The 27,128-nt window shown below is 37.3% G+C and overlaps 1 protein-coding gene across 11 annotated transcripts in view; it reads right to left on the reverse strand.

Annotated features, from left to right (window-relative positions):
• EYA4 (EYA transcriptional coactivator and phosphatase 4) overlaps positions 1 to 27,128 on the reverse strand; it is a 144,121-nt gene that overhangs the window by 101,087 nt on the left and 15,906 nt on the right. For 10 of the 11 annotated variants that reach the window (XM_031060833.1, XM_014308914.2, XM_031060834.1 and 7 more), the window contains exon 2: positions 25,392 to 25,493. In XM_031060833.1, coding sequence (XP_030916693.1) covers positions 25,392 to 25,424 — 33 coding nt within the window. In that variant the 5' untranslated portion in view covers positions 25,425 to 25,493. Of the gene's footprint in view, positions 1 to 25,391; positions 25,494 to 27,128 lie in introns of those variants that run through there. The other variant, XM_031060836.1, reaches the window with a different exon arrangement.

Here is a 27,128-nt window from a genome sequence, read left to right on the forward strand (position 1 = left end):
CAAGAGGAGACCTAAAATTCTTACTGGATGAAAAGTTCATTTTGAATTATACCAAAGTATATACTATATGTCACATATACTGAGAAATTTGTAAGATTTTAATTAAAAAAAAACTAACAAAAACGAAAACAAATCTTCTTGTAGTAAAAAAATATAAAAATAATTTCACCAAGAGTTTGGCATGTTTCAAATTTTGATGGTTTTTGTCAAATTTTTACGATTTACTTTTAAATGAGACAAAGAGTTCTTTTAGGCTGAGATATGTTTCTTTCTTTAATTTGCATCCTACAAAATTTTACTGAATCACATTGCATACTCTACTTATTTAAAGCACAATATAATTATCCTGTATGATACTTTTAATTACTCCTATCATACATTATAGATTCTACAGAACAAACAGTCCAAACATAATTGTATTATGTCCCCTTAGATTCTATAGAAATTTGACAGAGTCAAAACTGTCCTTTCTAAAATCCTTGGCACTTGAGAATACTACGGGACGCAGACAAGAAAATCTCTGGAATGCAAATGATTCCTGTTACAAATAATTTTCAACAGTCCCAAAATAAAAGAAAGTAATTTCAGTCTGTTATTTCTATCTATTTCTGCTCTTTCCTCTGCTTGATGCAAGTGATAAGTCGTTATGAGGTCCAGCAGCTGTTATGGAACATTTATGTGAGTTTGGGAGGGATGAAGAAACAAAGCCACCTTCTACCATGTACCTAGCAGTGTAAAGAATTTGATTACAAATCCCTTTATCCTTTCTAAAAAGCCACATAGTTATCATGTGACTGTGCAGTTTTCTAGGAAGGAAAGGTTACATAAAGGTGGTACTAGAATTTGCTGCCTTCTCCAGTCACCACTGCCAACAAAGCTGGGAAATTCTTTGGGAACAAGTGCTGGGTGCCACTGAAGAATATGATAGTTGCCTCAGCCTAGGACTCAATGATCCTTGCAGGTCCCTTCCAACTGAGAACATTCTGGGATTCTATATTTGCTCCTTCTCTCATCCAATGAGGCCCAAATGTGGGTTGTGCTATCAGGCTAATGGTAGCATACAAAAATTGCAAAAAGAGCTGCTCTGTGTGGGAGGCTATTACTTACACTCCTCAGCATCAACAGCTCCTGTTCCAACTTTGGTCTTTTGATTCTTTCTGAAGCAAAATGATTTTTCAATGAGAGACAATGAAGGGAAACCAAATATTCATGAAATGCTGGAACTAAAACAAATGGCAGTTCCTTCAAAACAAATACCGATGGTTGGTGAGCCCAGCCCAGGAGACCAAAGAAGAAAACACTCTATAAGCAGCAAATAATCAGCTCTGGACTTGTGGAACCAGTTTGCAATTGGCGAGTGAGTGCACAGTGGTGTTCTGCTTGTTAAAGGAGATAAAGACAAAAAAGGTTCACTCCTCGTGAAAGACTTGTGGAGTATTTGTGGCTGGTACTGTTAAAGACCATTTCTCCTATGCCATCCATACTTCCTTGATAAAATTCTGGTATGGCCAAGCACAGAAGTCCTTATAAACAGCATTCATATTACAAACACAAATGTAGTCCACAAGAAGATGGACATTACAACAGAAGGTGGGAGAAGTTGCATACATGAGCACATGAATAAACATAGGTGTGACAGAACAGACCAGCCCAAAGCCTCACACATTTTGGGCAGAGCCTCAATAAACTAAACCCACTCTGCTTACCTCTAAAATATCCTTATGATAATTAAGTACAGAAATAAGAGTTTATTTATTGAAGAATGAAGGTGGCTGGTTATATAAGGATTGAATCAAATGAAATATTAAAAGAAAAGTTACTCAACAGAAAGAGGACTAATATTCTGCCTTAAAATTTGAAACAGAAATCAAACTCAACAAAATAAACATCAGTATAGCACAAAAACCCCCATAACACAGCTTCATGAAAAGCTCTGCTCTTCTAAAGTAGGTCTTTTCTTAGAAACAGACCAGACACAGCTCTCATTTATTATTTATGGTGCCTTGTGTCCATGTCAGCTCCCGATTAATAATTAAAATTAATCTCATTAAGGCAGATTTCATTACAGGATAATTTAATTAAATGATGAATTGGCTCCCAGATGTCACCATTTGTGCCATCTTTTAAAAGATGCTGCTGATGACACAGATTTATAAGGGTTTAGTCCTAACCAGAAAAGCTACATTATGTGACAGATTTATAGCAATTTTCATAAGCAAAGCACAGAGCATGAAATATAATTCACATGAGGTGAGACAGGCACTTCCAAGTATAAACAAAGGTCTATGGATGTCTCTGTGTGGCAGGAGGAAGTATAAGAAGGTCAGCTCCAAGTTTGTTCAAAGGAACTCTAACCTCAGTACATGTGAAGATCCTACATATCAGTATTGTAAGCCCTTGTGCTCCCTTGTACCACAAAGTAGCTGAGACAGCTGCAAATAAATCTATTTCAGATAGTTTAATAGAAAATTACTCTAGATTTGCAAATTCAGTGTCTCAAGAACTGCAGCAAACAGAGGAGTGAAAACAAGAATTGTCACTGGTAGCAGAGGAATATGAACCTGGGCTGTATAAAACTTCCCACTACCTTTTTCATAATGCTATGCAGGTTTTCTCTTGATAATTACAAAAAAAAAAAAATCTGGTGGAATAGCAGCTGCAAGTGAATCAGCACAATCAGAATAGCCCTGATAATGAAGGCGTTTCATAACCCACAGAGCAAACAAAACAAAGAGCCAGTAGTGACACCAAATGCAGGTTCAAAACAGTGGAAAAGTGCTTTCTTTATTATTTCTCCAGTGTCCCATATGTCAAAGTGACAGTTTACATTCCAGAAAACCTCAGAGAACTTTTTAAAAAGTCTTAGTGTAAGAGAAAATGAAGAAGTAGGAAGCTGAATTACTAGGATGCACCACTCCAATATGTGCATTTGTGGGCCAGCAGTGCTACTTTCAGGCAATTGCATTTTCCTAAGGCATGACCAGCAGCCTGCTCTTGATCTACTTCATATTACTACTCTACCAAAACACAATTTAGTGTATGAAAAGCACCACATATGTTTAAGTTCATGATCACCAAACAATTTTTGAATATATTTTTGACACAAAGAATAAGGCACAGAGAATGCACAAAGTCCCCACTTGAAGTAGTATTCTGTTCACACCAGAGTGCTCCAAATAAAGATGCAAGTTATCCTTCAGAACTGAAACATTTTGGTACTCATACGAAACCACCCAAAACACTTTGAATGCAGAAGTTGTACTTCCCTTGGGTGCCCCTGAACCATTCAAACCATCTGAACTCTACCACAGGACTGCTGTTAACAAAGCCCTCAGTGGATACACCACCACTGCTCCTGCTTCTTATTGGGAATAAGCAAGGTAGTACTCACTCACAGGTGATAGATCTGGTAGCTGTTTTGATCACCAGACAATCTTACTAAACAGCCTGCTGGCTGTTATCAAAACTGTAACCAAGAGTTAAATCTAGAATATCCATTTCAGATTTTCAGAACTAAGTAGAATCTTGAGTTTTAATTTGCTTTTTGGGCTCCATCTACTATCCACAGAGGTAGAAAGACAATGCCAAGGCAGTCAGCATGCTGTAAACACCTACCTGGTAGGAAATACTGATCTGGTGAAATGGGCTTGATTGTTAACCTCCTAATTACCAGTTAAATCGGTGATTCACCACTTTGTGGCTTGGCTTCTCAGCTATAACCCACCTGGCCCAGTAAGGAGCCTAGGGAAGACTACTGGCTTTTTTTTTTTTTTTTTTAATGCTAGGATAGTGTACTCCAATAGAAAAGTAAAGAGACCGCTTGCAATAGATATAAACATATTTAAGCTCTCAGTCTGACTGATATGCAACAAAATATTTATCATGAAGGATGTTCAGTTCTCATGTCCCAGAGGAATGAAAAACCCTCACAGATGGACACACATGCAGATATATCCCCCAAGGCCCTTAATGCCCTATGCCCCATGAAGTCACAGAATCAGAAAATATCCTGAGTTGGAAAACAACACCAGGGATCATCGAGTTAAACCCCTGGCCATGCACAGAACCAAGTGTGCACCAAGTGTGACACCCTGTGCCTGAGAGCATTGCCCAAATGCTTCTTGAACTCTGTCAGGCTGATGCTGTGACCACTTTCCTTGGGAGCCTGTTCCAGCTCCCAAGCACCTTCTGGGTAAAGAACCTTTTGCTATTATCCAACCTAAATCTCCCCTGACACAACTTCATGCCATTCCCTCAGGTCCTGTCGCTGGTCACCACAGAGATCAGTGCCTGCCCCTTCTCTTCCCCTCACAAGGAAGTTGTAACTGCAGTGAGGTCTCCCTTCAGTCTCCTCCAGGCTGAACAGCCAAAGTGACCTCAGCCACTCCTCATACAGTTTCCCCTCCTGGCCCTTCACCATCCCCATGGCCTCCTTTGAAGCTTTCTAATGGCTTTTATGCAAAAGTGAGACAGGTATTGAATGGAGTAGTACGTGCCAACATCTAAAACTGCACTGCTCAAAACCCCTACTTAATAGGTGTTATTCTTCTTGATGTTGTATCTCTTACTCTGCACAAAGCCAGAAATGTCTTAAATTGAAAAACTGATAAAACTCTCCTGGTTTATCTCCATGAAGCATCATGGAATGGTGCACTTTCAGTATTCTTGCAAATATCACAGATTCTGCTTCGTTCCTTATCAAAATTATAGAAAACATACAACTGCTCCTCCTTATTAAAAAAAAAGGTAAAAGGGAAATTACAGTACTACAAAGCAGCTTTGGAAACAGTTTAAATATATATATATATAATGTTCTAAATCATTAAACTATTTAGAACATTAATTTAATGTTCTAATCATTAAATCTGTATGGATTTTTAAAGCATTCATAAAAAATGTTTGTTCAATTATTATAGAAACAAACATCTATGTTCTACAAATCTGTTCCCAGCCTCTCTTACTACTCGCAAAATTAATACATCAGTCCTCTAACACCTTTTGACTAGATTCTCAGCAACAAACTACTACCCAAAATGGGAAATACAGAAAAGCATTGTTTAATTTTGTCAGTTCCATTGTCCCACTGCATGTTGTAGCATCTTCTTTCCTATAGCTACATTTTAGTTTTTCTGAAGCTCTGGTTTCACTTACATTTTCATTTAACATCTCACCATCAAAAATTATCATCATTGTCAAATGTTAAGCATTATAATATGTATAATATGATAATATGTATCTCTTCATCAAATTTACAACTTCTCTGCTGAAAACACTACCTACCAAAAAAACAAAAAAAAAAAAAAAGGGGGGAGGCAGAAATGTTCTTATTTTCTGAAACTCTATGGCTTTATTCCTCTGAAAAATGAGAGGGGAAAAAAATCCCACTTAAATCCCACTTAATTGTTCTTCTGGTTTCAATAATTTTATTGAAAATTTTATTAGTAGCTATTTGTAGTTTTATAGAAAACACATAACATTCCATTTATGGGATTTTCACTACAATTAGAGTTGCTAAAGCAGTTAAAGCTGCTTCTTCATGTGTCCAGTTTCACACTCTATCTACCTTTCCACACATCTTACCAGGCAGGGCTCAGCATGTTGCTGCCAGCCTTGTAACTACCCCAGGCACTGCTGTGTACTCCTGCTTTGCACCACTGCATGGTGCAGGCATGCCCAGTTCTTTCAAGGGGTAACTTCTCTAAAAAAGTGTCATTGCAAAGGAGAAAAATAAAGGCAAAACAAAACAAACATTCTGGATTGCCAGCAAACCCAGAGCAGAGCAGTTGAAAACAAAGGTAATGCACAGAGAAGTGATTTTCTACATCTCATTGTGCTTTTAAGATAGTGTAGTAATGAGCAGACTAAATTATATTCTTTCTTCTCTTTCCTGAAGAAGCCTTTGCCAAAGTGCTTTTGTACTCACTGGATTACACACCTGGCTTTCCTCTGGCACAGCAGGAAAAAGAAATGAAAATGTGATGTATAGTTGTTGCTCAGGGCTATGTCATCCTATTTTCTTGAATTATCAAGTGCTCCCTGTGGTAACCTTACACCAAACTAAGAAAACATTTTGAGGTATCATCATGGAGTTTTAAAGATGATGATACTTAAACACCAACGTAACTCCTGTTAAGTTAGGGGAAAGTGCATTAATCCCATTTATTTGAGCCTGCATGAATCAATGGTGTGTTTCACCCACCATCTCTGGAACTCTGAGTGGTTTAAGAGAGCAGCAACTACTAATTCAGTCAGTTCTACATTATTGTATACCAAAATGGGTAGACATCACTAGTATAATGGTGTATCAGAAATCATACTCTGGTGGAGGAGAGCTGAATTTGTTTTCTCCCTTACTTACCTCATTCACTCTTGATTCTACCTCTACTTGTATTTTTCTGATGGAAAAGTCATTTCTCCAGCAAGGAATGACTGCAACTGAACACAAGCAGAAAGCATACAAAGACACAGGGAGAAGAAACACAGAGCCCACAGCCACCTGCCTTCAAATCAGTAATTGCTGTTATTGCTGTCTCTTGCACAAAAAACATTTTATACTGATAACAGGAAAATTCAAAGGAACAGAGATGCCACATTTTAGACAACACACCTGAGTGATTTCTTGGACCACTCAGACAAGGACAACAGCAGTTGATGCTTGGTACTTCAGGCTGCTTTACTGGGAAAGATTTGGGTTTGTTAGGCATTCCCTGCCCTTATTCCCTTTAGAATCACAGAATTATTAGAATGGTTTGGGTTGGAAGGGACCTTATAGTACATCTGGTTTCAACCCCCCTGCCACAGGACCTCCCCCAGGCCCTTTGAGGCATGAGAGCAATGCTCAGCAGTGACATGAAACAATGCTGTCACTGAAATGAGATATTTAACTCTTTTCCACTGCCAGAGTCACAAATTAGAAGGAACAGAGGTGGAAGAGGAAGAGAAAAGAAACTGGAAAAGGAAGGGGATGCACTTGCTACTGTAATTCTGCTCAGTCTCTCAAAGCTCTATTCAAAAAAAGAAAAGCTTATTTCACCTCTTGAGAGCTTTCCATCTCCTATGGATATCGATTATGATTCCTTTTGATTCTGTCTCCCTGGGAATAATTTTATTTCATGCTATATATAGTTATGGGACCACAACTAAAAATAGATTGCCTTCTTACCAATTCTTCTTTGAATGACTTTCCTGAAGTTTAGCAATTCATCAAATAAATGCAATTATTTTAGTACAAATTATATCTTCATAGAATTGTTCATATTACCTCATTCAGCAGCAGACCAAGAAATTAGTAGATGTTGGTTTTGACATTCAGTGTTAAAGAGAGAACACTGCTCTGTATCCACTGGATACAAAGTGTAACAATAATTTACATTTTGGTGTAAATATTTTCCCCTCAGAGTAATTTTTTCTTGCATCCATCTCATAGTAAAACCAGCATTTTCATTAACAGTCTTTCTATTACTTATTTAGCAATGTTCTGTGAAGACTCAGAAAACTTAATTATTAATGAAGAGTTGAAAGTATGTTAGGGTGACACCGATGACCAAAATCTTGAAAAAGTAAGGACTGATATTTTTATTTTAGGATTTTCTAGTAAAATATATGCTGCCAAAAATATGTCCTGCTTTCTAAGGATGAACTCACAGAGGAGCGAGCATGAAAATTTAACTCAAGAAGCATTGTTCTGAATTATCTTTTCTAAAAATGTGGTTTTGAGTCAGGTTCTTTCCATTAATCCCTTGTCCCTCTAACAGGAGTTAGGTGAATAGGTAAGGCTTTTTCCCATTTTCTGCTCAGCTGGGAAGTTAGGCAATGCTTCTCCATTACCACAGTCTCATTCTGAAGCTACTTTAATTCTTAATGCTTTAATCACTTGTGCTTATTAAATTATTTAAAATGTGCTCTGAACAACAAAGGAAAGAAGGACCTTCCTTTGCAGCTAATGAAGCTAAGGAAAGTTCTGGTTTCGCAAAACCTGTCAGGATGAATGGGCAGCTGAGGAAAGATGCCCTTGAAAGGTTGTTTTATGCCTTTTGCCTTATTTTTCTACTTACAGAAGAGGGAAATAAATTAAAAAAAATAGGTGAAACAGAAGCCACAGAGGTGTTGTCTTGTAATAAATTTCTTCCTGAGAGGAAATCACAATTTTTTCTGGTTATGTTGACTTATAATGTCTCATGATCCTCTTCATTTAGTAGCTCTTGCGCCTCAAGGGTTACAAAAATGAGGCTACTGCTCCAGTGTGACCACAGCATCTCATGCCCTAAAGGTTGAATAAGGAAACTGTATCTTCTCTACTGATACCTCCTCTTAAAAAGCTGTAAAACAGGTAGCAGCCAGAAATACCATGAAAAGGGAGAAGTTCAAAGTCCTTTCTTTGCTACCAGGTGCATAAGCTACAAGCAGGGGTCTTCAGCAGAGGACAGGTTTAAATATGCCAAAAAATGGTCCATGACCACATAGGGGTGGCACATGGGCATGGCAGGACTGTGCCAGCGACTGTGCCAAGGCCTCGAACAACCTGTGCTCCAGAGGGCTGCAAAGCAGCATCCAAACCCACTCATTAACAACTGCTAGCCAGGGGAAGCACATAATCCATCTTACCTGCCAAAAATTGTCTTTAATGAGACTAACACAGAGGTGGTAATGTTCGGCCAGCAAGTGCTACCAGCCTCCATGGAGGAAGTCCCACATTACCACAGACAACACTGGGACCTGGGAGAGGTGGTTTGGTCACTCTCCTTTTTGTAGTCTTCCCCTCTGCTCCCAGGCTAAGTTTCCCTTCTAAGACAATCTCTTTAGCAAAGTTTATAGAGTATTAAACATTTTTCCAGGAAAGGAAAAAAAAAAAGCTTACAATGTTAAGATGTGTCTGTGTGAGCAATGCAAAAGATTGTTAACTATGCAACAGAAAAGCAGTTTGGAAGAAATTTTACAACTATGAAATGAGCATAACCTCACCAAGACCACAGAACAGCTTTACCAAAACAAAAACAAAAACAAAAACAAAAAAACAAAAACAAAAACAAAAAACTTACTAAAATAAAAAGCCAACTTTTCTTTCCACTCATCTAAAGATCCTTTTGGATACATGTACTTTGTAATATTCTATTACATTGCCAAGAATAAAGAATATTATGTGTTTAGTGAATATAGAGGCAAATCTTCTTGATTATTTGCATTTTTTCCATTAAATACTCAACAGAGACCTCAAAGGAAACAGTGGAACCTATCAGAATTCTCAGAAGTGACAAGTAACATGCAAACTGCAGAGTTTATGTTATTTGAATAACCTCCCAAAACTAGACACCAAACAAATCTTGAAGCATATTTGAATTTCATGTATATACAACTACTTAAGTGTGGTAAATAAAATAACATTTGCAACTTTGTGATTTGTGACCTTTTTTTTCCTGAGTAGAAAGGCAACAACATTAAATCAGCAATACATGATTACTACACATTATAGAAATTATCAAGGGTGAAATCAAATTTATTGCAGCCGTAACACTTCCAAAAGAGAACAAGAATCTGGACCTGTGCCAAAGAACACACTTTGGGCAGTCAATCACATGATCTTCGAAATAACTAAATTAATTTTGTTGTAAAAAACACTAAGCTGTACTAAATACCAAAACTAAGGCTATGAAAGTGATTTCCAAATTAAGAATAAAGCTTTCTTAAATTTCTTTTAAGAATATCCATGGCATCTAGCTTTCTAGCATGAAATGCAAATATACTTTCTATCAATTACAACCTGTATTTATTCAAAACAAAGGGATTTAAATGATGAATACCATAAATATAAAGCCTGATTCAGCTCACAGATGAATGCACTTTATCAAAATCTGAAATCATCTAGAGGAGGAGGAGACTTCCAGAAAGCAGGAAAAGTAGAAAAAACCAGGTTTGTCTTCTAATATCCACCCCCAGAATGTCCCAGGTGGGAGATTACAGCCCACATGCCAGTTACTCATGGGCTCCAATTCAGGAAAGCATACCTATTCAGGAAAGCACTTAATTAAGCACATGCTTATATGCTTTTCTGAATCAGATCCATAGTACCATAGGAAATGGGTATAACAGACATAAAATGCATGAGTAAAAGTAACTGGGAACTTAGCTCCAGAGCATAAGCTTTCATTTATGTACCTTCATATTTTTTAAGATATGATGCGCTGCTTAAAGCAGAACAGCTGAGCATACTGCTCTGTAAAACGCAGCATGGGCAAAAGGAGACCTGAGTATGATCAGATCCTGGCACCCATTTGGTGTCTTTACATACCTAATCCACTGCAGAAAAGTGCTGGAATAGGTGCAGAGCCCCTTTTGTTCACATTGTTTAATTTTCCAGCAGATGGACATCTTTGGGCATATTGATAAAATGGGGATAAATGGCTGGTGACCAAAGAGCTGCTTGTCACATGGTTTGAATCTACTGATGCACACCCAGTTAGAGCCAGCACAAACTGCGAGGCAAGGAAGGACACAAGTCCAGATGTGTTGATCAAGCAACAGGGAAGATGTCAAGAAGGACTTTCCTTTTTCACTAGCAGCAGTACAGAGCAAAAACTTTGCATTTTCCCTTCCTTTCAATCCTACTCTCTGAGAAATCCAAAGCTGCTAAACAAGGTGGCCACCAGCAAGTGAAGTTGCTCAGCAGTTGCTCCAGGCAAAGCGGGAAGCTGACTGAGGACATGGAAGGGGCCAGACGGATTAAGAGCCACTGGCAAGGTCTGAAAAATGCCAAGTTTAGATATGCTGTCATATCTGCATGTGATTATAAACCAGCAGGCAAACCCTGCGGTCTGCACGGGGAAACCCAAGTCTTAGAATGGTAATTATGCCTATGTATGGAAATACCAGACCCCTCATTTAGTTTCAAATAACTCTTTTGCTAAAAAGGGATTTTCACCTAGTACACACTGACTTTCTATGACTAAAAAACAATTTAAAGCTGAATAAAAGTATGTAACAGCAGAGCCATTCAAAACTTTACACTAAGAGCCACAAAGTTCAAAAATATGCTGCTGCCCACAAAAGCTTTGATCAGAGATAAAGGCTAGATCTGTAATCTCCAATGCAAGAGAAACATAATTTTAATAAATGCTGCAGTTTCATTCCTTGGCAATTTTTATTAACACTAAAAACAGCAGAAATTTTATTAAGTATTGGATATTCTAAACTTTGTATTTCACAACCAGAAGCTACACAAACTCACACAACATTACTAACATGTTTTTGCAATCAGTCCATCTATTAAAATGCAGAGGACTTTGTACAATTCAATTGCAGTGCTATTAAGCATACTTACTCAAATCAATCTTGAAAGATTGAAAGCCATGGTAATATTATTTTTTAGTTACACTTACCAAATCAACACATTATGCAACTAAATCATCAGGACAGCTTTTGAATGGGCAGCCTTCATGAACTGAGATCCTGATGGCCAACCCAACCCTGCATAATGGAAAGGTGGGCATAACTTGAGCAGAACACCAGGGCTGCAGATGTACTTCAGAGAGAGAAGCAAGGTTCTCTTCAAGCCACAGCAACATGACAAGTAGGTAGGACAGAAACAGCAGAGGGTTGCAAAGTCTGTGTTCCAATTAATGCATTGCTACCACAGTCTGACTTAGAGTTTCCAAAGGCTTTACTTATCATCATGTCACAATCACTGAAGGATCTCTAAAGGATCATGTATCCAGCCACAAACCCATGCAATCATGCAGCAGCTTCTTTACTGCGTGCTTTTAGTATGGCAAATAAGGATGCCGAAGTTCCTCTTCTCTGAATATGAAGACTATAGTATAACAGCTTCTCTGAGGTTGATTCCTTCTGTGGTGCTCAAATCCCATCACATCCTACAGCCATACTAATTACAAATACTCTGGGTTGGATTTTGTTTTTCTTCATTATTCTCTTCAACTCATTCTTTGCACCAATTATTTCTCTTACTAGCAAGAATTTACAGATACATGCTAGGCACGCATGCTATTGCAGTGCAAAAGTACTTGATTACATTTCAAAAAATTTGCCTGATTTTCTCTCATCCTTAGGTTGAATTTGCTCAAATGTCAAATATTTCCAGTATGAACTACAAAACAATAGCACATAAAGCGCACATACTTGCTAGTTCTACTGCATAATACAATGAAGTATCTGTAGGTTTTGATTTGGTTACCATGTATTTTGTTTCTTTGTTTACTGTTATTTTGATAGAATTTTCTACTGAGTTAGCAGATGCTTACTGGCTTATCAAAATTCAATATTTAAAATATTAACATACTTCAGTATTTAAACAGCGATTTTTTTTGTCAGGGATGTAAGAGATGTTAAAACCAATTAATTAAAAAAACTATCTTCAAACCATCTCCACTAAATATTATACATTAAACTGTTTACACTGACAGCAAGTGTGAAAAGTGTGTTTCTTTATATGGTACGGAGGTAGATAGGGATAGAAAGATGGTTGGGTAGAGCAGACACATATTTTCCATGCTTTCTTATTATACCACCTAAACCAGAACCCTTTAATTCTAATTGTGCCACAATGATTTCCACTTCTCTGCACCAAAAAGGCTCATCTTCTTCGCTACACATTACTTGCATGGGTACTGAGTGGAGAAAGCACAGCAGTAATCTCCTGTGTTCTAGTAAATACTGTCATTAGAAGAGTGTGTATATTTGTAGCTTTCTTCAGGCAGCTAAGAGAAGTACAAAAAGCAGAAAAAAGTTGAAGAATGGTTGCAAGCCCACATGACATCTACACCATCTATACGACTACTGCACTTTTTATATTCACTTTTGTATTTTTATTAATGCAGAATAGTCCAGTCTGTTCCAGGAATGCAAGAATGAGTTATTCCGTCATTTGCTTTCCATGTGGAAGGCAGCTACAGCCTCTCTTAATTTCTAAGATGGATCTTTTCTCCCTTTTCCCCTTTAATCTGACATCATTAAGTCTCTGACTTACAGGGCATTATCCCTTCACAGCATGTACCATATGATGTTAAATGGGAAGCCCTGGGAATAAAGCCAAGTTCCAGTGGAGTTCATGTATTCAAACTCACAAGCATACCTCAGTCTGGAATTGGGTAAATCACTCATTGGGCTCCTCTAATTTGAATGGAGGCATTTTCTTCTGGAAAAGCAGAAAAATCATACATGCAAACTTACCAGGTGACACTACTAACATTTATAAATGAAAAGACAGTGCAGTCCTTTCCCCCAGCTGGACAAAGCTTACTGGTTTTGGTCTTCACACGACAGTAAACTCTCTATGTAGCCAAATACAAAGGCCTTATCTCTGTAGCAGTATTTGTAAAAGGAGAAAATATAACTGCAGAGGTTCTTATCACCACATAAAACACCCTTCTTTACACAAATGTACACAGAAACCTTCCCTCCCTGCTTTGCACTGTGGCATGTGTTGAAGACCATTTTCTGACCCCAAATTACAAGGGTAACTGGTTATGCTCCCCTGAGAAAGACAGAAGGAAAGATATGAAAAAAAGAATTCCCAACCTAAAAGAAAGATGAAGCAGCTGGAGGTTTTCTCTGCATATACTAACATATTTGTGCCTCTAATGAACTTCAAATTTTAATAATGGTCTGATTGTCTGAGATACATTTTTTGTTAAGATTAAGCTCAAAAGCTACCACTGAGCAGCAGCAGAATAGCAGGGACTTATTCTACCATTCTCTCCCAGCAACTAGCAGTAAATGAATAAGTGAATACTAGGAAGAGACAAAGTTAGCTCCAAACATCAGACAATGTTCCAATAGCCTCTCCTAGATGACATACATTTCATTTTTCAAGTATTACTCAGTCATGGCACTTTGATGTTTTGCTACAGCAGAAACACTGAAAGTATAAAAAATGAAGAGTAAACACAGTGGCTTAGTGAAACCAACAACTAAGGAGACCTGTCTGTATTATTCACCCCAGCAGGCAGCATTGCTGCATTTTACTTTTCTACATTACTGTATATATTTGGTCAAAGTATCCTCACACTCATCATTTACACAGTTGGTTACCTTTTTCCCCATGGATGCTATTTTCCATCTTTTGCTTTCTTTCAGCACTGAAAATGTGCAGGATAATCACCCACAACCCATGCACTCCTATGTATACTCTCCATTGATGATTTCCTCTCTGAAAATGTACATTTTCCAAGAGAACTGAGGAAAGTATTACAGATGTTGATATTTTTCTTATCTTTTTCTGAAACCATGTTATGAGCAAGTATAATTTCTGAAGACTGTAAAGCACTCAGCTGAAAAGTTCAGATGTTTTGAAATGCTCCAGTGCTCCTGGTTGGGCACTGCATCACATATTCACTCAATACCCCAAGAACAGTCTCTTGAGACTGCTGGAAATCACAGGACAGCAAGTTGGTCAGCTCCTGCTCTTGGCATATGCCAGATGGATTTCTGTAACTGGTGATTTTAAAGAAGCTGGGATGCGCTCTTTCCCAGCCATCTGGCATCCTTTCTCTTCAGTGCACATCATGTTAGGTGAAACCAGACAGCAAGGAATATAGCACTGCCCCTGGGATAATTACATTTATTTCTCAGCTCCATAGTCCTACAGGTAAGCATGCTGAATTTTGCAGATTGATTTACAGATCCACAATCAGGTCATATCTGCAGTACTGACTGAATATTATTGCAAGACCAGTTACAAATGGAACTCAATGTAGATACAAAATTTTAGAGAGATCTTATTGACCTGCATGGTAGGCATGAGGAATTCATCCATCCATTAAGGATCATGTAGTACAAGCTTCCTGACATCATAGTCTGGTTTTTATTATTATCTATTTTAGCATGTTGACCACATCAAGATTTCCTTGTCTGAAAAAATACACAATTTCCCACACACCACAGAACATGAAAGTAGTGATTAGCACAATCTAAACATACTTCTTTTCACCTTCTCTTTTTAAGTGCTGACATAAGCTTTTTGGATGGCAGCTCTGCTTGATACCCTACTTTCAACAATAGGTTAATTTTACAGCTGCGTAACTATGTTGGAATCAGGCTCTAGATTTCCATTCCATTTTTGTAGATGTAACTGGTTAACTGCAGCTGCATTGCTACAAAATTTTCCAAGTGCCTATATTTTAAGCAATTCTAAGTCTTCTTTTATCAATACACAGGTATTTAGACAAAAAATAATACAAAGCAGATCTATAGACTATCAACTAGAAACAAGTCACTTCTTCAAATCTATTATATCAGGTAAATGCCTTGTTATGCAATTATTCAGTTTTATTTATCACAGCACAACACCAGGACTTTCAGCGGAACTCTTTATATGGTTAATGTCTAAAACAGAAGATATCCAGCAGCATCAGAAAAGCAGATGAAGTGTAACATTATTGCAATACACTGCTTCCATAGACATGTTTTAAAACACAGTTTAATTACATGAACGAGGAGATTTTCAGTAAATAGTTCAGTATAAAGTTCTCAAAATATTTGCTAATTCTACCCTGCTAAATCTAAAATTAGGTATTATTTCAACCTGGGAAGTTCAGGTCAATGTTAAGTCTTCATGTGTTTGCTTTTATCAAAATTGAGTATTGTTGAACCCTAGTACTAAGAAGAACTGAAGGGTTTTTGAACAATTAGCCAGTGGTGCATCACATAACTGCCCTTGATCCTACAAGGACTATTTCCTCTACTTCTACTTTCAACTTGCAGTTATCTTCAGATTAAATCTATTATCTTGCAAGGAAAATGTAAAATTTTCCTTCAATTAATTAAACTCTGGATTCCTTGACTTAAAAACAAGTTATGCATGAAATGCAATATGGAATCAGCTTCTTGAAAACAAGTAGCCTATGATATTCACTTGTGATGCCCCAAAGAGTATGGTCTAAATTATCATTTACTACAGTTATTAATAAGCATTCAATTTGAAATGACAAACTCAATCTTGCACCTTCAAAGATATGATATGAGGGGATAAAATTAGTTTTATTTTTATGAAACTTGTAGATGCAGGTGCTACACTACAGAGGCTACAAGTTAATCATCAGTTTTACACTGATGCAGTAAAAACCCACTAAAACTCATTATCAAAGCTGTTTAACCAGGGCAATGAATTTCAGAACATGGCAGACAAGCACTTAGACCACAGGATAAACAGCAGGATATCTGCATGTCCATAGCCCACCAAAGCTCCAGCACCACCCCAACCACTATTGCTACATGGAAGAAAAAAACATACAGAAAGATATAAACAAATACATTATTTAAGATTATTTAAGATTATTTAGCATAAACTGAACTTGTGAATGTGCTAATGACTTGAGCTTAGCCTGAGTAACTAATATCTTGAAAAGTAAATAGATAGATAATGGAAGCTGTTAACCAGTATCTCAGTGTGTGTATTAGAAACTGATTAAATGTATGTGAAGGGAAACTGTAGCTGGATGCAAGGTCCTGAACACTTGTACCCCTGTATACAGCATCTGACTGACTGCACAGCATTCACTCTTCCTGTGTGCTGGACTTCCCTGAGAACAGAGGCTCCTGTGTCCAGTGCGGTGAAGGCTGAGTGAATCCAGTTCATGAAATTAAAAGCCTCCTGGAATGGTCCATGGCCACCAGGGAAAGCAAGGGAAGCTCAGGTGCCCCTAAAGCATCAGGGCCTGTCAGGGTCAGGCTGTTTACATAAATGCAGTTAATAGTGGTCGATGCAAAACAGAGAATACCAATATAACTGGCCATTAACTACAGAACACATTACTCCCTCTTATGGTAAAACCCACTGAATGATAGAAATACTCCACACATTTAAGTACAGAATTAATTTCACTGTTTCAAAAATTGTCACACTGTCAAGTTTACTTCACAACTGAAAGAAAATAAATCAAAAAGGAGGAGAGGAAATTAGAGCCCATTCCATTCAAGCAAAGGCCTGAACTGCTGGGAAAGCAATGTGCTGCATTCAAGGCACAGGCTGCTGAAAGAATTTTTACAGAGTAAGAATCTTTGAATGAATGGAAAAAAGAATAAGAGATTTTCCTAACTGTAAGGATCACCATTTAGTGAGAAGTTCTTTCTCACACTTGATCATATCTGGGTGGGTAAATGCACAAATCCTATTTGCACAGTCAGTAAAAAGGATCCCTGAAAACAGTTAAAAGCACAGATTACTGGACTTTGGACTACAAGCATGGTTTGACTTTTTATTGGATGGAATTTATTATTTACACTGCTATGTCCAGCAACACCAGGCTCACAGGCTGCGGGCCGTTACTATGCAAATCCCCAAAAGCTCAGGTGGCTGCCCAGCACATTTCTCTGCAAGCCATAAGAAGTTCCACAGGGAAGGTGACTTCATGACAAACTGAAACTTGAAAACCTGTACAAGTTGTTTAACATCATCACTAACTGAAAAAGGATAAACGTTCTTTTTCATTTCAGAAATAAGTGATGTTTTCTTTAGCTCCTTCTCTTGTATACTTTGACTGAATCACATAAAGAAAAAATTCATGTGGCCCAGGACCAAAGAATAAAAATTTAAAGCCAAGTAAGGTTTCACAAAAACAGGAACAATAAAGACCTGAACTAGAAAAGATGCTCGTTTTCATGACAGAAATCCCATTAGTCACTGCTTCCAGTACCAAAACCAAACAAAAAAACCTAAAAGAATAAAAAAATCATGGTCCACTAACATTCATTCCTCTGCTGTTATCACACACAAAAAAAAAGAAAGGGAGAGATACGATAAACAAGATTTGCTGCCACATTTAAGAAGAGGTTTGTTCAGCCTTCCCTTAAACACACCTAGTTTCTTAGTTTCTCCCCTAGAGCTTGCCTTTGTAAGAGTAGCACTCCAACACAAATCTCTGGGTCTCTCAGATGCAAGCTGCTTCATATTTGGGTTGGTGACCTGTTTGACTAAAGCACAATCACTGCTGAAGTCCAAGTGCTAACACAAGGCAAAGGATGCTGCCATGACAATATTCTCATAGAGCATTAGGTGTTGCTTTCAAGAGTATGGAGGAGCATGAACAATTCTTAAAATAAATTATTTAATAAATAAATAAATAAACAGCATGAGTTTCAAATTGTTATTCCAATGGGATCCTCTGGGAAAAATTCTGCCTTAAGTTATATTATGGCAAAACTATTTCCACTCACTGTAGCCGAAACATTTCATTGATTTTAACGTCATCTTCACATTGCTGAAGATTTAACCAAATATAAGAGAGGACAAGGATGTGAGTGTGGTTTAATGGTCTGCATGTGCCCAATATGTTTAAGACATACTTCATAAAATAGGAAATTAGATTCTTTGCCTAGCATAATTTTATTATTTAAAAATTATTTCATATTTCTGCCTGTCATTCTTCTCTTTTTTAATACAAGTTGATTTGCAAGTCAACCACTTGATATGTAGGTAGAGCTCAGATAAAAGCCACTATAACAAGAAGAAAGAAACCATGACTGTTACATGATGCTGGATAAATATTAGCTGCAGCTACAAATCATTCAGATGTATTTGCTAGTAAAATATTTCTGAAATTATTGCCTTTATTTTGTACTGTATTTCCAAGTCTTTTCCAGAAAAGTATTTAAGCACATGCCTAACTTAAAGCGCATGAAAAATCCCATTGATTTAAGTGGGCTTAATCACATCCCCTAAGTCCCACACATTCTTCAGCACACTGCTGCATCTGGACTTTTCATAATAATCAAATGAGAAGAAACCTAATGTATGTTCAGTGTAAACCATGCTTTTCATGTGAAAATGTAGACTTAGTTATTTAATAGGCATGAAGGCACTGGGCATTTAGCCTGGCAAAATGAAAAATCTAGAGAAGATTGATTTACTGTCATTTTGTTGAATATTTTGCTTTCATTACAAAACCCTGACCCCTTTTTACTGAAGAAGAAAGTATTTCTGAACATGTTAACTCCACCCGGACACTGTCAAAATCAGAAGCCTAAGGTGATATACAATCTCTGTGCTAATGAAACTTGGATTTCCATTTTTCATTCACAAATATGTCAAATGTGGACCCTTCTGGAAATTTGGTGAGTAAGTTAAAATTCAATATTAAAATAAATTAGAAGTATAGGATCTATAAATGTGGTATTTTAAATGCTTGAGCAAGTATAATATCCTACAAGCAAAATTCATCTGCAGAGCTTGGAATGTGTCTGTCAGGTTCTGATTTATTCTAAAAGAGCACCATTTATAGAGAGAGATAATACTTTTATTAGACTGACTCACATGTTCCAAATCATGCATGTATGCATGCACAGATACAAACCTTTTCTTAGGTGAACAGGTCCTTGTGGAAGATTCAGAGAAGGTCTAAGCTGGCCCTGTTTTCAGGCCTTGACAACTTTTTTTTATCTTCAAATTTTTGTCATTATTTTTTCTAGTGGTGTTATCTGTTACAGTACAAGTCACCTTTGCTATCCATATCACATCAGGGCTGTTACATCACCAGTAATAGAGAATTTCATGCTCCAGGAAGCCTGGAGAACCCTGTGCAGACCCCTTGAGGAAAGTTGATGTAGCTTCTGGCAGTGGCAATTTTCCCAAGTAGTTCTATCCCTAAAATTCTAGTCTGGGGCCTCTCTGGAGCCAGAAATACCAACCATAACAAGCTATATAGTAGCTATGTGTCAGTCCTTGTCAGCAGTCCAAGGACAGTGTGTGACAGCAGAACATTTTCTTTTATTGGTTTTCCTTGTTATTAAATAAAGCCCATACAGTGTCTTTCCATTTAAACCTCTGATACTGACACAGTAACATCTTCCAGGAGACAGGAAGAGAGCTGAACCAGAGGAAACGTGACAGTGACAATGATAGGAGCATTTCTGTTTGCCAACCCTGCTCTCATCCCATCTTGCAAGTTTACAAGCCATGGATATTATTCTGTAGAATTCTCTTGGATACATTTTCAAGAGATTGCTTACTTAGCTTCTAAAGGAATGTGCTTTCAAATTAGAATTTTAATCAACTTAGAAAAAATGCACGTTTCTACTACATGCATGTCAACAGTGAACATGTGTATCTTTCACGCCAAACAATTTCTCCAATGATATGCAATTCACACCACACACAAGTCTACTCAGTTTATTCTGCATGTCAAAATGCATTAATTGCTTCTGAGTGCTGCCTCATTTGGTCTGTCCCATTTGGTAAATGACAGAAATAAAATATATATAAAACTACTATGTAGTTTGAAAAAAGTGCCTTCAAATTGAACAGTGGTGGATTTTTGTATAGAAATGACAGAATGCTGAGGTGGTAGAGCACAAAGGAAAGAGAAAAAAAAGAAGTGTGTTCATAGAAGTTGTTATTGCATACGTAAAGGTCTTACAGCTGAGAGAGAACAACATTGATGTTTCTACCTCAAATTCCTATTAGATGAGAGACAAGGAATTATGGCGTTACATTTTATTTGTTATCTACTGTAATTCAAAATGGGTGACAATTTTGGATCCTCTATGGCAAACCACCTCTCTGTGCCAGTTACTGTGTCTGTAGAAAGGAGGTAGTAAAATACCTAAGCAATTCCCAATAATACTCTGAAATAAACCTTCAAAAAGGCAGCCTGGTTTTCCACTACTTTCTATTACAGCTGAGTTAAAGTTATGGCATTTTTCTTCAATGACTGATTTTAATTAAAAGCATATAATCTCTCATCAAGAAAACTATTTTTTTCTTACTACATACATATTTTTTTCACTTACCTATCTTAAGTGTTCCTTGCTTTCATAACTGAAGTATTTGTGCATACTGCCACCATTTCATGACCAGAAGCTAGACCAGATAACTTCCATGTCTCTTTCAAGCTACATCACTAACCTGAGAAGATGAATTGCCTGTAATAATCCAAGTCCTACTAATACTGATATAACAGAGATAAGAACCACAACATGCTGTGCTGCAATGCAGTACAGTGAAAGTATTTTAAAATTCAGGTGAAGAGTTAAAAGTAATTTTTATTTCTTTGCAATGAGCTCCAGCTGAACTACTAGCAGGCTGCCCACCCCCGATATGGAGAAGATTAAATGCTGCAGGTACAGGGCTCATGCAACAGAGAAAGAGCTGCAGCTGAAAACTGATCTGCAAAGGGATCACATCTGACAGCTTCACACATTAAAACAAAACAAAAATGGGGAAACAAAACTGTCCAAAAAAGTTGCTAAGGATCGTCCATCTGCAAGTGGGCCATAAATGCAAGTAACAGATATAACAGTCTGTACAATCTGATAAAAAACAAATAACTTACCCAGGGCACAAGGGGGATGATTGTCCAAATGTCACAAAAATAAAAACCAGTTCATTCAGGTTTAGCTTCACATCTGCTAGTGTCCTGTCCTACAGCACTGCAATCTATTGTTTAATTCTAGGTTAAAATGAAGTAATCTAAATATGCAGGCTGTTATATAAAAGGGCCAGGGGATGAAATTACACCAGTTTCTAATAAGGCCCTTTGAAACCCTAAACTAGCAAGTTAGCAGCCAAATTGTTCTTCTTCTACTAATACAGACTGAACAGAAAGTGATGACTAAAAGAGACAAAATAAAGAGTGTAAACCTGTAGTTCTCAAAATCCTAAGTATGTCTGCTATACCGAAGCACAGCAGAGGACTATTCAGGTGCTAAAAAAATTATAGTTTTATTCATCATCTCCAAGACCAATCCTGAAAACTTTTGTCTCCCTATTGGTAGACTCTTCATGAATACAAGATCTGTAAAACTTCCTTCTCTTCCATTTCAAAACAAGTAGAACTTAAACATAGCTCCACCTGTCCATGTAAGACAAATTGATGTGGTTTTAAGTATTCTTTCACTTGGTAAGTAGTAGCCTGCACGTGGTGACAAACCTCACACCAGAAAATGAAAAGGACCATTTGGCTATTTTCTTCTATCTGTGCAATACCTGTCTTACTATTTTCCTCTTTCTGACTCAGAATACTATTAATTGAGCCTTTCCATAATGTAGAAGAAAATTCCATGCATGGATGTACAAATATATTCTGCATCTTAATTGGAAAGGAAAAGAGAGTTATGAGCTTTTTTGGATACACACCCACCCTAGAAAGTACAGTAGCATGATAGGCCCCACCCCAGACTGCTCCATGCCAACTGCAAGGATCCACTGGATCTCAGCTGCGCCTGATGGATCCCAGCTCACTCTGCATCAGCTAGTGAATTGCATCATTTTCCTGCTGGTCTTCAAAATAGAGCCATTCACCTATTCACTTGTGAGTAGAGACAGGAAAGCCAAAGTATAATAAATTCTATTCTGATTCTGGCTCTTCTTCTCACTGAATGATCTTAAGACTTGATTCCCCCACCTCTGCCAACAAGGAGAAGGCAGAGGAAAGGGGGCACGAGAGGTTTCCCAATACAGAGGCTCTACAGTACAACAATTAGACAAGTAGACAGACTTCTGGTCAAAAATAGGAAAAAGAAATGAATTACTGACATATACATATATACTGTATGTATATATATGTGTGTGTATATATATATTACATCTAATCAAGCTGGCATCTCAGAAAACAGCAGCTGCTCAATTCAGTCAAAAACAACTCTTCAGAGGCTCTGAGAACAGGGTAGCACAGATTCCTGAAGCAGTGTGTGGTCATGCAGTCATTGCACTGAGACAAAAGGGAAATAATTTATTTCTCATGTGGCAACAGGGATGCTGTGAAACTGCTCTTAGGTATGATGATATAAGTTTCACCTAACTGATATACTTTCAGGATAGGAATCACAGACCAATCATTTCTTATTGGTGTATTTTTTTGAGTTAAAATAATAATAGTGATCTAAAACTTAGAGACAAGACTGTCAGAATAAAAGCTACACTACAGTATATCATGCTTCAGGAGGATGATCTACTCTCAAAAGTTAGAATAATTTCCTTTCTTTAAATAAAAACCTGAAAATTATTCTTGTTCACTATACCAAGGAACTGTGCCTGGCTTCTTTTCCCAAAGATGAAAGATTCTTCAACAGAATTCCCTGGGAAATTAATCCAATAAAGGAATCCTTCTCTTTAGAAAACTCAACTGTCCATCAAACACACCATGCAAAAGCAAACACCTTCTAACCCATCCCAGCTGCAGAGAAAGGCAGTCTTTCAAGTGACCAAGGATTAGACTATTCAAAGCCAAGGTATCAGCACAAGTTTGAGCACAGGTCTCGCACTCATGCTTATTCACACAATCTAATACACATGCAACAGAGGCTAGGTCCTTATGCTCCATGAATTTTCATGATCTAAATATTCTGCATTTAACTGCCAAAAGAAATTTTGAGGCTGGAATGAAGTACTTATGCTCCTTTAACACATCAAGAATTAGAAATCCTGCCTGATGGGCAGAAACTGCCCAGAGCTAACCAGTATAAAATGCATTAACCAGTACAAAACAACACAGCTGCACTTCAAGCAGATACGTCTGATACCTTAGAGTTTAAACCACCAAAGCCTCCTGCTTCCTGAGATCTCTAGCCCACAGACATGCCCTGTGGCTTTTAAGGAACTAAGCCAGAGATGCTATTTTCTTTTTTTGAAAATTGGCTAAGAGATGAGTTTAACCATGATGTAACAGTGAAATGGCTTTTGAAGTTGGGAAATGAAGGCTTAGTGCCTGCTCTAGGCAAACAGGCCTCACACAATTCCCAGGACAGTGCCCAAGCTCTAGGTGAGATTTTAGTCTCAGTGCCCACCTGGATACAGGGAGTGATGAAATGGCTCTCCCACCCATTGCCTTCAAGTTCTGACACTGTTAGTGAAGAGTAAGAAGAATAAACTTGTCTGGAATCATGACTTTCTGTGACACTAGCAAAAAGACAGCAAATCATACATTCATATGCAACACAGCACAGATTTCACCTCAATTGGTAATCTGCAGACCATTTTCACATGTAGCATAAAGCTATGTAGGAATTATGAGAAATACTACAGAGCTTATACGATGATGGGGTAGTAAAATTGCTTCTAAAATATGTATTTATCAGGCATCCAGTGTTGCAAAAACGCTTTAATTACAATGGAAATATCTTTTTGCAGTAAGTTAAACTGGCTCATCTATCTCCTATTAATAACCACACCATGAATACTCCACAGAAAAAGTGTTTCACAGACTACAAGAGATGAACTTCTGCCTAATCTTTTATGACCTTTATAAAACTTTATTAAATTATGAAGCCATGTAGCTTTTACAGGCTCTAAAGTTTTGCTTGGGAACACTTTAAATACATAAATATGTGCAGCTGTCCCAGGTAGTGCCACCATGGGGACTTAAGACACTGTTAAGACTTTCCAGTCCTGTACCATTTAAAATCGGTAATAAAACTCTAGTCCAAGATAAAGTCTCAGATAGGAGCTACCCAGCCAGGAGCAAAGTACTCCTTATTAAAGAAAATTACTGACATTTTAGAAACACTGCAACTCTTCCCACTTACTTGCACTTGTGTTACCCATAAAAGTCTCTAAAAAAAAAAAAATATATATATATTCAAACTTTTCAAGTTTATTGCACGGATAACCTCCTTCAGCGTGTCAGAAATAGAAATACTAAATCCCTTTGTTCATCTTTAGTACACTAAGTCCAAGCTGAGAATCGTAGGAATCATGGTACTGGCAAAATGTGTCCCTGTTGTGAGCAGTAAGAAACAGCAGAAAATTAAGGGGCTAAAAAGCCCAATACATTGGATGGCAAGCCCAGATAGTTTTGAATTTGCGCAGAGCCTCCTGTCCCTTCAGAACTGCAGTCTGGTGGTGAGGAGATCTGAAGAAGATATGCTTAAAGGCAAGGAAAAATAAGAAAGGAAAAACGAGAAGAAATGTCCACCCCATTTTTCCCAGAAATGTCATCAGTGAAAAGAAAAATCTGTCTCTGACATGGGACAGGGGATAGACTACCAATTCTCACAATCCCCTTGAAATCCAAGAGAATCCTGAAAAAATTAGTGTATGTCATCTGCCAGTCAGACCATGTGAAATATTTTGCTTCTGTTTTTGGTAACCCTTGATTTGGAAAAACTGACAGACCACTATGGAGATACATTTTAATGCAATTATTTGAACAAGGCACACCATTGTGCATGTTTCTAACATTTTATTCTTCCAATGTAGCTTAATTATATCCTTCTAACAATTGCAGTTCCGCAAAATCTTACATAACAAAGATCTTGTTCCTTTCAACAGGGAAAAAAGATTAAAACCACTTTTACCATTTAATGTACAAACTAAAAGGTTTAAAACTAGGAGCTCAGAAGATTTCCCCAGATCTTACTATAATTTTCAAATCCAAAGTAAAATCCTTTCACACAACTTGGTTGAAGAGAGTTCAATTTATTCCATTTAATTTAGCAACATTTATACTTACTGACTGTTCACTTAGATCCTGAGAGTCTTCCATTGAGGTTATTCACCTTTCTTTTCTTCCACAAGCAGAAATTATCTTCCTTCCAATTTACAGCTCAGCAGTCTAAATTAAAAGAGAAGATTAAAAAACAACATGTTAATTTATGGTCCTCACTTCTAAGACAAATCTGCAATAAACAAACACCCTAATGGAGGTTGTGGTTTCACTAAAACCTGAAGCAAATTTCCCATATGAAGATTATTTTAATGTAAAGTGCTCCAACACTTTCAGTATTATTTTGGGAACTATCTAAAATATACCAACAGAAACAGGAACTTTTCTTTGACTCCTTCAAGAGAAAAAATAGCTCTGAAAACAAACCAATAAAGGTAAAATGTTGAATACAGGCAGCTGTTTAAGTAGTCAACAAATGATAACCCTTGAGAACATCTTAGAAAGACAGTTATAGAACAGACCTGCTTAATACACATTTAATGATAACCTCTTAGCCATTAAGTGTCTGGCATAAAAACAGGTTATTATGCAATTATCAGCATGAAGTCCCCTCTCTAAGGTTCATTAAATTCCTTTAGGATTAAATTAAATACACAAAGTGGTTTCTAACAAGCGGCTCCCTACAAAGTGCTAAATGATAGACATTATCCTAATTATCTGCTACATCTATACCTTCTCTAATAGGGTGAATCATTCTCATCAAATATGGAGATCTTCAACAGGAAATTCTATTTTCCAGGAGCTCTGCCTGTGAATCATCATGGTAACCCTAACTATAAAGCCACACTATTATTTTACAATCCCCATTCTCAGAAAAGATCCATTTTGAAGTTAAGCAAATTTGCATCATTTAGAACAAAAAAAAAAAAAAAGACAGAGATGTTTCATATATGCAATAATCATATCATTAACCAAAACTCATGTTACATTAAAAAAAACCAATATGTAAACAGATATGTTAAGGAACCCAAACATCCTGGATTTGCTTATCAATATTACCTAGATTTGTTTATCAAGAAGGCACCACAAGGAATTACCATGGACTCTGCTCAATAATATAAACATATTATGGATCTCTGTTTTAAATTCTGACCAGCAAGCACTAATAAATGCAACCAAGGGTAAAACATGGACAGCTGTATTGGCGTTTGCAGAGTATTTGAAAGGAACCCAACCCATGGAACCTGTGTGGGACAACCCATGGCACCCACATATTCTCACCCACTGCCCTGCATTGCCCTGTGAGTACCTCCTCTCTTAATCTCAAGTGCCACTTACTTGCCATACCTCCACTTACTCCCCAAAAGTAATTTTGTTTTGCATGGATATTTTCTAGAACACACACAAATGCACAGCCTCAGTCTACTTTGCTTTCAAGTTTCACCTGGATTTTTCCTGACACCAAATGACACCCTCCTGTCTTTCTTCCCTCTTGCCTGAGTTTCAAAACTATTTTCATTCACATTTCACTAATTTTTGCTACGACGTTACAGAAGGAAAAGACAAATTTCAAGAAAATCCTGTTGCATGTACTTCACCATATCATACAGCTGAAAATAATTCATGCTTTTTTAAATGGTTTTAATCTCCTTTCAATTTCAGAGGGATCCAAGACATTGATGTCTTCCCCCACAATGCCTTCACCAAAACTGTAATCACTTCCCATTACTTTTTGGTCAATGTGGAGCCCACACTCCTGTGTTTGTAAACATCTTCTGCAGTCTTTGTTCAATGAAGCTAAAA

Source organism: Geospiza fortis, unplaced genomic scaffold (assembly GCF_000277835.1).
Source record: "Geospiza fortis unplaced genomic scaffold, GeoFor_1.0 scaffold217, whole genome shotgun sequence".
NCBI lineage: Eukaryota > Metazoa > Chordata > Aves > Passeriformes > Thraupidae > Geospiza > Geospiza fortis.